General features: G+C 45.5%; 2 protein-coding genes across 4 annotated transcripts in view; both read right to left on the reverse strand.

Moving 5' to 3' along the window:
* Nucleotides 1–7,418, reverse strand: part of trpm7 (transient receptor potential cation channel, subfamily M, member 7) — a 109,628-nt gene extending 102,210 nt beyond the window's left edge. The window contains exon 1 of one of the 2 annotated variants that reach the window (XM_067419172.1): nucleotides 7,191–7,418. In XM_067419172.1, the coding sequence (XP_067275273.1) occupies nucleotides 7,191–7,193 (3 nt within the window). In that variant the 5' untranslated portion in view covers nucleotides 7,194–7,418. The remainder of the gene's footprint in view (nucleotides 1–7,190) is intronic. The other variant, XM_067419171.1, reaches the window with a different exon arrangement.
* Nucleotides 7,419–8,862: 1,444 nt separating this feature from the next.
* The window catches only part of zgc:123258 (uncharacterized protein LOC641502 homolog), a 19,127-nt gene continuing 15,489 nt past the window's right edge, over nucleotides 8,863–12,500 (reverse strand). Inside the window, exons 13-17 of one of the 2 annotated variants that reach the window (XM_067419199.1) lie at nucleotides 12,195–12,294; nucleotides 11,461–11,541; nucleotides 11,181–11,341; nucleotides 10,665–10,698; nucleotides 8,863–9,173 (exon numbers count right to left, since the gene is read on the reverse strand). In XM_067419199.1, the coding sequence (XP_067275300.1) occupies nucleotides 9,142–9,173; nucleotides 10,665–10,698; nucleotides 11,181–11,341; nucleotides 11,461–11,541; nucleotides 12,195–12,294 (408 nt within the window). In that variant the 3' untranslated portion in view covers nucleotides 8,863–9,141. The remainder of the gene's footprint in view (nucleotides 9,174–10,664; nucleotides 10,699–11,180; nucleotides 11,342–11,460; nucleotides 11,542–12,194; nucleotides 12,295–12,500) is intronic. The other variant, XM_067419200.1, reaches the window with a different exon arrangement.

Here is a 12,500-nt window from a genome sequence, read left to right on the forward strand (position 1 = left end):
TGAGCGCTGGACGAACATGTGCTGATGCTCAACATTTACAGTCAAATGTTGGAATAATGTCACTTTACTACGGTAAACAGACACGTATATACAGTCGGTACGGAAAGAATTCAGACTACGATATGACATATGAGCGTCACAGCAAAGGGTCTGAATACTGAGGACCATATGATATTGGAGTGTTTCTTTTTTAATGTGTGTACATTAATGAGGAAAAAAATAACTCATGATTTTAGCAATTGACTGCAATATAACAAAGAGTGAAAAATTGAATGGGGTCTGAATACTTTCCATACCCACTGTATACATACATACAAGTCAAGGAACAAACAAGCTCACAAACACAAAAGCTCACTAACACACGAATTCACTATCACACCAGCTCACTAACACACCAGCTCACTAACACACCAGCTCACTAACACACCAGCTCACTAACACACAAGCTCACTAACACACAAGCTCACTAACACCAGCTCACTAACACACCAGCTCACTAACACACCAGCTCACTAACACACCAGCTCACTAACACACGAGTTCACTAACACACGAGCTCACTAACACACCAGCTCACTAACACACCAGCTCACTAACACAAAAGCTCACTAACACACCAGCTCACTAACACACCAGCTCACTAGCACACGAGCTCACTAGCACACGAGCTCACAAACACACGAGCTCACTAACACACGAGCTCACTAACACACCAGCTCACTAACACACCAGCTCACTAACACACCAGCTCACTAACACACCAGCTCACTAACACACCAGCTCACTAACACACCAGCTCACTAACACACCAGCTCACTAACACACGAGTTCACTAACACACGAGTTCACTAACACACCAGCTCACTAACACACCAGCTCACTAACACACAAGCTCACTAGCACAAGAGCTCACTAACACACCAGCTCACTAACACACCAGCTCACTAACACACCAGCTCACTAACACAACAGCTCACTAACACACCAGCTCACTAACACACGAGTTCACTAACACACCAGCTCACTAACACACCAGCTCACTAACACACCAGCTCACTAACACACGAGTTCACTAACACACAAGTTCACTAACACACCAGCTCACTAACACACGAGCTCACTAACACAAAAGCTCACTAACACACGAGTTCACTAACACACGAGTTCACTAACACACCAGCTCACTAACACACCAGCTCACTAACACACCAGCTCACTAACACACCAGCTCACTAACACACGAGTTCACTAACACACCAGCTCACTAACACAAAAGCTCACTAACACACGAGTTCACTAACACACCAGCTCACTAACACACCAGCTCACTAACACACCAGCTCACTAACACACCAGCTCACTAACACACCAGCTCACTAACACACCAGCTCACTAACGCACCAGCTCACTAACGCACCAGCTCACTAACGCACGAGCTCACTAACGCACCAGCTCACTAACGCACGAGTTCACTAACGCACGAGTTCACTAAAGCACCAGCTCACTAACGCACCAGCTCACTAACGCACCAGCTCACTAACGCAACAGCTCACTAACGCAACAGCTCACTAACGTAACCAGCTCACTAACGCACCAGCTCACTATCACACGAGCTCACTAACACACCAGCTCACTAACACACGAGCTCACTAACACACCAGCTCACTAACACACTAGCTCACTAACACACCAGCTCACTAACACACCAGTTCACTAACACACCAGCTCACTAACACACCAGCTCACTAACACACCAGTTCACTAACACACGAGCTCACTAACACACCAGTTCACTAACACACCAGTTCACTAACACACGAGCTCACTAACACACGAGCTCACTAACACACGAGTTCACAAACACACGAGTTCACAAACACGAGCTCACTAACACACCAGCTCACTAACACACCAGCTCACTAACACACCAGCTCACTAACACACCAGCTCACTAACACACCAGCTCACTAACACACCAGCTCACTAACACACCAGCTCACTAACACACCAGCTCACTAACACACCAGCTCACTAACACACCAACTCACTAACACACCAGTTCACTAACACACGAGCTCACTAACACACCAGTTCACTAACACACGAGCTCACTAACACACGAGCTCACTAACACAAAAGCTCACTAACACATGAGTTCACTAACACACCAGCTCACTAACACACAAGTTCACTAACACACCAGCTCACTAACACAAAAGCTCACTAACACACGAGTTCACTAACACACGAGTTCACTAACACACCAGCTCACTAACACACGAGCTCACTAACACACGAGCTCACTAACACACGAGCTCACTAACACACCAGCTCACTAACACACGAGTTCACTAACACACGAGCTCACTAACACACCAGCTCACTAACACACCAGCTCACTAACACACCAGCTCACTAACACACCAGCTCACTAACACATGAGTTCACTAACACACTAGCTCACTAACAAACCAGCTCACTAACCAACAGCTCACTAACACACCAGCTCACTAACACACCAGCTCACTAACACACGAGTTCACTAACACACGAGTTCACTAACACACAAGCCGAATAACACACAAACTCACTAACACACAAACTCACAAACACACGAATTCATTAACACACAAAATCACTAACACACAAAATCACTAACACACGAATTCACTAACACACGAACCCACTAACACACAAAATCACTAACACACGAATTAATTAACACACAAGCCCACTAACACACAAGCTCACTAACACACGAGCTCACTAATACACGAGCTCACTAACACACGAGCTCACTAACACACGAGCTCACTAACACACGAGCCCACTAACACACAAGCCCACTAACACACAAGCTCAGAGTACAGTAACAGTGAGTACAGTAACACTAGAGCACAGTAACACTGGAGCACAGTAACACTGGAGCACAGTAACACTGGAGCACAGTAACACTGGAGCACAGTAACACTGGAGCACAGTAACACTGGAGCACAGTAACACTGGAGCACAGTAACACTGGAGCACAGTAACACTAGAGCACAGTAACACTAGAGCACAGTAACACTAGAGCACAGTAACACTAGAGCACAGTAACACTAGAGTACAGTAACACTAGAGCACAGTAACACAAGAGTACAGTAACACTAGAGCACAGTAACACTAGAGCACAGTAACACTAGAGCACAGTAACACTAGAGCACAGTAACAGCGAGTACAGTAACACTAGAGCACAGTAACACTAGAGCACAGTAACACTAGAGTACAGTAAGACTAGAGCACAGTAACACAAGAGTACAGTAACACTAGAGCACAGTAACACTAGAGCACAGTAACACTAGAGCACAGTAACACTAGAGTACAGTAACACTAGAGTACAGTAACACTAGAGCACAGTAACACTAGAGCACAGTAACACTAGAGTACAGTAACACTAGAGCACAGTAACACAAGAGTACAGTAACACTAGAGCACAGTAACACTAGAGCACAGTAACACTAGAGCACAGTAACACTAGAGCACAGTAACAGCGAGTACAGTAACACTAGAGCACAGTAACACTAGAGCACAGTAACACTAGAGTACAGTAAGACTAGAGCACAGTAACACAAGAGTACAGTAACACTAGAGCACAGTAACACTAGAGCACAGTAACACTAGAGTACAGTAACACTAGAGCACAGTAACACTAGAGCACAGTAACAGCGAGTACAGTAACACTAGAGCACAGTAACACTAGAGCACAGTAACACTAGAGTACAGTAAGACTAGAGCACAGTAACACAAGAGTACAGTAACACTAGAGCACAGTAACACAAGAGTACAGTAACACTAGAGCACAGTAACACTAGAGTACAGTAACACTAGAGCACAGTAACACTAGAGCACAGTAACAGCGAGTACAGTAACACTAGAGCACAGTAACACTAGAGCACAGTAACACTAGAGCACAGTAACACTAGAGTACAGTAACACTGGAGCACAGTAACACTGGAGCACAGTAACAGCGAGTACAGTAACACTAGAGCACAGTAACACTGGAGCACAGTAACACTAGAGCACAGTAACAGCGAGTACAGTAACACTGGAGCACAGTAACACTGGAGCACAGTAACACTAGAGCACAGTAACACTAGAGCACAGTAACACTAGAGCACAGTAACAGCGAGTACAGTAACACTAGAGTACAGTAACACTGGAGCACAGTAACACTGGAGCACAGTAACACTAGAGCACAGTAACACTAGAGCACAGTAACACTGGAGTACAGTAACACTAGAGTACAGTAACAGTGAGTACAGTAACACTGGAGTACAGTAACACTAGAGCACAGTAACACTGGAGTACAGTAACACTAGAGTACAGTAACACTAGAGTACAGTAACAGTGAGTACAGTAACAGTGAGTACAGTAACAGCGAGTACAGTAACACTAGAGCACAGTAACACTAGAGCACAGTAACAGCGAGTACAGTAACACTAGAGTACAGTAACACTAGAGTACAGTAACAGTGAGTACAGTAACTCTAGAGCACAGTAACACTAGAGTACAGTAACACTAGAGTACAGTAACAGTGAGTACAGTAACACTAGAGTACAGTAACACTAGAGTACAGTAACACTAGAGCACAGTAACACTAGAGCACAGTAACACTAGAGTACAGTAACACTAGAGTACAGTAACACTAGAGCACAGTAACACTAGAGCACAGTAACACTAGAGTACAGTAACACTAGAGTACAGTAACAGTGAGTACAGTAACACTAGAGTACAGTAACACTAGAGCACAGTAACACTAGAGCACAGTAACACTAGAGTACAGTAACACTAGAGCACAGTAACACTAGAGTACAGTAACACTAGAGTACAGTAACAGTGAGTACAGTAACACTAGAGCACAGTAACACTAGAGCACAGTAACACTAGAGCACAGTAACACTAGAGTACAGTAACAGTGAGTACAGTAACACTAGAGCACAGTAACACTAGAGCACAGTAACACTAGAGTACAGTAACACTAGAGTACAGTAACACTAGAGTACAGTAACAGTGAGTACAGTAACACTAGAGCACAGTAACACTAGAGCACAGTAACACTAGAGTACAGTAACACTAGAGCACAGTAACACTAGAGTACAGTAACACTAGAGTACAGTAACAGTGAGCACAGTAACACTAGAGCACAGTAACACTAGAGTACAGTAACACTAGAGCACAGTAACACTAGAGTACAGTAACACTAGAGTACAGTAACACTAGAGTACAGTAACAGTGAGTACAGTAACACTAGAGTACAGTAACACTAGAGTACAGTAACAGTGAGTACAGTAACACTAGAGCACAGTAACACTAGAGTACAGTAACACTAGAGTACAGTAACACTAGAGCACAGTAACACTAGAGTACAGTAACACTAGAGTACAGTAACAGTGAGTACAGTAACACTAGAGTACAGTAACACTAGAGCACAGTAACACTAGAGCACAGTAACACTAGAGTACAGTAACACTAGAGCACAGTAACACTAGAGTACAGTAACACTAGAGTACAGTAACAGTGAGTACAGTAACACTAGAGCACAGTAACACTAGAGCACAGTAACACTAGAGCACAGTAACACTAGAGTACAGTAACAGTGAGTACAGTAACACTAGAGCACAGTAACACTAGAGCACAGTAACACTAGAGTACAGTAACACTAGAGTACAGTAACAGTGAGTACAGTAACACTAGAGCACAGTAACACTAGAGCACAGTAACACTAGAGTACAGTAACAGTGAGTACAGTAACACTAGAGTACAGTAACAGCGAGTACAGTAACAATAGAGTACAGTAACACTAGAGTACATTAAAGCCGAAATGATCTCAGTTTTCGTATTTGCCTCTTTACGACTGAAATGATTCAAACGCATCACAACAAACCAGACACAGGACAGAAAGTGTCCATCATCAATATCTCTCAATGTTTGCTTAATGAAGAATTAACAGTCGCGTGTACAGGGGCGTGGGACTGGGGGGATAAAGGGTACTGAGCAACCAGGGCCTTAGAAGTCAGTTTTCTATACATACACATACATGGTACGGGGGCCCAGCAAGATGGTTTGTACCCAGGGCCCAAAATTTGGTGCTACGCCCCTGCGCGTGTATGCAAATCATCTGAGAATCATACAGACTTCCTGTCAGGCCTGTTTAAAAACACAAAGCTACCACATTATCATCACTATCTCTGCATCTCTGGACTGGAAGATTTTACGTCACAATAACACATATAATCGTCACACAAATTCAGGTTTCAGGTTCAATCAAGCAGCACAAATATAACAATAAAACACTGACAGCCAATCAGAATCCATCCTGCCTTAAAGCGACAGACAAAATCAGCATTAAACAGAATGTCCAGGTGTGAGCTTTAATACAGTTATAGTTATCATTCTTAGTGTGGACACTACTCATCTACTGTGCCGCACTTCGATTATTCGATTAATCGTACGGTAGTTGTGAATAATAATAAAACATTAGTCACAAAAATTCAGGTTTCAGGTTCAATCGATAAAACATTGACAGCCAATCAGAATCCATCCTGCCTTAAAGCGACAGATAAAATCATCATAAACACAATGTTATCTCCAGGTGTGAGCTTTAATACAGTTATGGTTATTATTCTTAGTGTGGACACTAATATGTCGCGCCTCGATTATTCGATTAATCGGTCGGGGATGACGTTTCAGTGTCACGTGACATTCCGCAAGAGCCACGGAGGATGAGTGTGAAGTTATGATGATGACATATTAATGAACATAAACACAGTTATTAGCAAACATATAAACAGTGCAGCAACGTGCAGCACATCCGACCGCGGGTATTTCCTCAGATCTCCCGGCACTCTGCTTATGGATATTGATAATAATGTTAGTTCACGTGGTTGTTTATAGTTATGCGAGAAACGACGCGAGCCGCTAAGCTAACGCGTAACCGGAGGCTTTAAATCGGTGGAACGCGCACGGTCGTTCTGATCTACGTACCACGGCGGTGTGAAGGCGACGCCAGGTGTTTCCAGCCGCGGTCTCGGTCCCGAAGGAGCCGCGACGCGATGCGACGCGATACTCCGCGCCTGTCAAGCGCGTTCGTCTCATGCAGCAGCGGAGACTGAAACCCGCAGCGCAGGATAAACACAAGAAAAGATCCGTACCATTCTCTTCACCGTTCAGACTCACGCGGCGCGGATCCTCTAGCCATCTACCGTTACCGGCGCGGCGCTGCTCGGTAAGCCTCGGAAGGGGAGCCCGGTGGCGGCGGTGGGAGTCGTGTGCGTCCGCTGCAGCTCCAGCGGAAGGTGGATTTTTCATAATTGTGCGACTCCGAGTCCAGACTGACGCGGCGTGACGGAGTCGGTAGAGCCCGTCCCTCCCGCTGAGTCAGCCCGCGGCGCGTCACATGAGCGGGGCGGAGCGCGCGGCGCGTCAGCCCCACTGGCTAAGTTTATTGTTATAATGACACACTTCATGATTTCAGGGCTTATAAATAATGCTTTATATTAAAATCTTAAACCACGAAAAATGGCTTATAAATCTCACAGTTCTGCCGTTTCCTCTCAACTCTCAGAAATGTGTCTCTAAAAATATTAAAACAAGAAAGAATTGCGAGATATAAACTTAATATGATGTGTACATGCATCATTACAGCTCATTTCTGTAAACTTTATTACATTGTTGACTCCATAACCTGTCCTAACCTTACCTGTAATAGCATCAGTCAGCACAATCGTTTCACAATACACAGATCAGGCTTAACATTATGACCACCTTTTGAATATTGTGTTGGTCATCCACATGGATGGAGGACCCAAGGTTTCCCAGCAGAACATTGGCCAAAGCATCACACTGCCTCCGCCGGCTCGCCTTCTTCCCATAGTGCATCCTGGGGCCATGTGTTCCTCAGGTAAGCCACACACACACACACACACCCGGCCATCCACGTGATGTAGAAGAACACGTGATTCCTCAGACCAGGCCACCTTCTTCCATTGCGCCGTGGTCCAGTTCTGATGCTCACGTGCCACTGTTGGTGCTTTCGGCGGGGTCAGGGGTCAGAGGTCCCCCTGACTGGTCCATACGCCTCAAACTGAGCTGCTCTGTGTATTCTGACAGCTTTCTATCAGAACCAGCATTAACTTCTGGAGCAGTTTGAGCTCCAGTAGCTCGTCTGTTTGATCGGACCCCACGGGCCAGCCTTCGCTCCCCACGGTCATCAATGAGCCTTGGCCGCCCATGACCCTGTGGCCGGTTCTCCACTGGTCCTTCCTTGGAGCACTTTTGATAGATACTGACCACTGCAGACCGGGAACAGCCCACAAGAGCTGCAGTTTTGGAGATGCTCTGACCCAGTCGTCTAGCCGTCACAATCTGGCCAAACTCCCTCAAATCCTTACGCTTGCCCATTTCTCCTGCTTCACACACATCAACTCTGAGGACTAAATGTTCACTTGCTGCCGAATATATCCCACCCACTAACAGGAGATGAAGAGATCATCAGTGTTATTCACTGGTTATAATTCTACACTAGACTTAAATATTATTTTGGTGCATAAGTGACACCTAAGATATAGTGGGGGGGACGAAACAAATAATACAGAGACAAAGTATTTAAAGTATCGTGTAAATATCATTGTTTATGAATATTGAAATAATCCAGTGCCCGCATCCGTGTCATCGTGTGGATAGAAACGGCTCATAACGGTCTTCACACACCACTGAAAACAGAGCTGTGTGTGTTATATTACATTTCTGTCCTCATAAACTCTACACACTGCACCTTTAACCTGTCAGGGAGTGTGTGTGCACAGAAATCATCATGAGCCTCGGTTTAGTTTCCATTTTTGTCTTTATTTCAATCACAAGGGAAGAGAGTAAACTGTTCATTTCAGTGTTGAGGAAGATTTCAAACATTTCGTTATAAAATTATCACATAAAAAAGTGAAAGACAAAAGATCTGGTAATTTAAGGCCCCTTAAAGAATCGTTCTCAGTTTGGTGTAGTAAAGTGTCCCGGTGATGATGGTGATGATGACATCATCACGACGGATGATGACATCATCACGACGGGTTTAGTGTGTCAGAGGGAACACGGATCAGTCACGGACCCTCAGCAGCTCCTCACGCCTCCAGCAGCGCCATCTGAGGAGACACAGAGAGACACGTTACTGTGTGTGTGTGTGTTTGTGACAGTCATGTGTGTGTGTGTGTGTGTGTGTATGTGACAGTCGTGTGTGTGTGTTTATGTGACAGTCATGTGTGTGTGTGTGTATGTTTATGTGACAGTCGTGTGGGTGTGTGTGTGTTTATGTGACAGTCGTGTGTGTGTGTGTGTATGTTTATGTGACAGTCGTGTGGGTGTGTGTGTGTGTGTGTGTGTGTGTTTATGTGACAGTCGTGTGTGTGTGTGTGTGTTTATGTGACAGTCGTGTGTGTGTGTGTGTGTGTGTGTGTGTGTGTGTTTATGTGACAGTCGTGTGGGTGTGTGTGTGTGTGTTTATGTAACAGTCGTGTGTGTGTGTGTGTGTGTTTATGTGACAGTCGTGTGTGTGTGTGTGTGTGTGTGTGTGTGTGTGTTTATGTGACAGTCATGTGTGTGTGTGTGTGTGTGTTTATGTGACAGTCGTGTGTGTGTGTGTGTGTGTGTGTGTGTGTGTTTATGTGACAGTCGTGTGTGTGTGTGTGTGTGTGTGTGTTTATGTGACAGTCGTGTGTGTGTGTGTGTGTGTGTGTGTGTGTGTGTGTGTGTGTGTGTGTGTGTGTGTGTGTGAGTGTGTGTGTGTGTTTATGTGACAGTCGTGTGTGTGTGTGTGTGTGTGTGTGTGTGTGTGTGTGTTTATGTGACAGTCGTGTGTGTGTGTGTGTGTGTGTGTGTGTGTGTGTGTGTGTGTGTGTGTGTGGGTGTGTGTGTGTGTGTGTGTGTGTGTGTTTATGTGACAGTCGTGTGTGAGTGTGTGTGTGTGTGTGTGTGTGTGTTTATGTGACAGTCGTGTGTGTGTGTGTGTGTGTGTGTTTATGTGTGTTTATGTGACAGTCGTGTGTGTGTGTGTGTGTGTGTGTGTGTGTGTGTGTGTGTGTGTGTGTGTGTGTGTGTGTGTCCGGGCAGTTTCACATATGATTATGATGACGTGCAATGGCAAAATAACAACAACTAATGTTCAGCATGAAAATCAGTGATGTTAATTATTAGTATTTAATATCTATGTATACAGTTATAATTAACTAATGTTAATTAAAATATGAATATATTTATATAATATATGAATACTCTAATTAACATTACAGTGAGGTAAATGTGTGTGATGTTGATTTGTTCACACTGACAGGACCTCAGTGAAAGCAGGCGATTTCCAACACCACAGACAGACTCAGATCAGTGTCAGAGACCTGTGTGTGTGTGTGTGTGTGTGTGTGTGTGTGTGTGTGTGTGTGTGTGTGTGCTAATCACAGAAACTGATCAACATGCTGGAGAGACAGAAGCAGCTCGTCTACACACACACACACACACACACACACACACACACACACACACACACACACAGCGTGCTGACGCCACCTAGTGCTGTGCAGGAGGACTGCAGGACCAGAGGAGGAAGCGGAGCAAACACAACACAGAGAAACGAGAGCTCAAACCTGATAACAAGGGCTTCTGTGCCTCGTCCAGGACCTGATGGAGACCAAAAACATTACACACAGCAGTCTCATGTTACAACACCTCACACACACACACACACACACAGACGGAAAGACCACCACTGTTATTGTTCAGGTAAACATGTCGACTATTTAAAGAGATAGTTCACCCAAAAATGAAAATGACTTTATATTTACTCATCCTCAGGCTTTCAGACGAACAGAGTTACAGATGGAGGGATGCGCTTTTATGACAGATAGATGCACTTTTATAGTGGATCATTTATCATTTTAAAAGTGCATCCATCCATCTTATTTGTATTAATATAACTCTGATTGAGTTCGTCTGAGAGTCACACACACCTGGGGTGGAGAGTAAATCACGGGATGATGTTCATTTTTGGGTGAACTGTCCCTTTAAGAGTTGACCTGAAAGTGAAAGCACTGAGACTGAGGCGTGTCTTAGCGCGGTTACATCATCATTACATCATCACCATCGGCTCATCGTTCACTCACCGGGTTGTTGGTGCCGCTCCAGAAGAGGCGGAGCTCCTTCCGGACGGAGGCGATGATGGCGGAGGAGAGGAGCGTACAGGGGACCAGATACAGCAGCGCCGGCTGACCCATCTTAGACAACAGCATCACTGCAAACGTCACCACGAGGCCCACGGCGTACGCTGCACGCACACACACACACACACACACACACACACACACACACACACACACACACACACACACGTGTCAGTATGCTCTGACTCTGCCGCTGGGAGCAGTCCTGCTGATGTTCTCGTACCGACGGCACAGGAGATGAAGTAAGTTCTTCTGGAGTTCCCCATCCACACGTCAAACCTGCTGCAGTACGCCACCAACAGACCTGCAGAAGAAGAAGAAGGTGATTGGCTGCTCAGCATCTCAGCCCCGCCCTCACTCACTGTAGTTCATAAGCATAATGCCATCCTCTGGTCCTGATTGGCTGCTCAGCGTCTCTTAGCCCCGTCCTCTCTCACTGTAGTTCATTAGCATAATGCCATCCTCTGGTCCTGACTGGCTGCTCAGCGTCTCTTAGCCCCGCCCTCTCTCACTGTAGTTAATTAGCATAAAGCCATCCTCTGGTCCTGATTGGCTGCTCAGCGTCTCTTAGCCCCGCCCTCTCTCCCTGTCGTCGTCTCTGAGACTGTGAGAGTTTGGTTGGTGTTGTTAATGTGGAGTTTTCAGTTTTCTGCTGAGACTGAGACGCTCAAACCCACGCCATCGTTACTGTTCACATCACTGAGATTCAGATATGCTAATGAGCGCTTACTTTCCACCCAATCACAGCAGAGCAGCTCTCAGAGAGGCGGGGCTTAGAGAGGCTGGAGGAGACGCTGGAGCAACATCAGGAGCATTTACAATAAAATAACGGCCCTTTGACGTTACTCGTTTGTCTATGAGTCGAGGTTGTCGTGTGAGGTCAGTTGGTGTGTGTGTGTGTGTGTGAGAGAGTGTGTGTGAGTGTGAGTGTGTGTGTGTGTGTGTGTAAGCTCTGACCTGGTATGATGATGTCACCGTAGCCCAGAATGGAGAACTGCATCATACACATGTTCTGAGCCAGCGCAGAGAACTGTGGGATACGCATCACTACGGGCAACTGACACACACACACACACACACACACACACACACACACACACACACACACACACACACACACACACACACACACACACACACACACACACACACACACACACACACACACACACACACACACACACACACACACACTATTCAAATTCACCTCCTTTATGGAATAGTGCTGTCACGATACCAGACTAAAATACCTCAATACTAAAT

Source organism: Pseudorasbora parva, chromosome 16 (genome assembly GCF_024679245.1).
Source record: "Pseudorasbora parva isolate DD20220531a chromosome 16, ASM2467924v1, whole genome shotgun sequence".
NCBI lineage: Eukaryota > Metazoa > Chordata > Actinopteri > Cypriniformes > Gobionidae > Pseudorasbora > Pseudorasbora parva.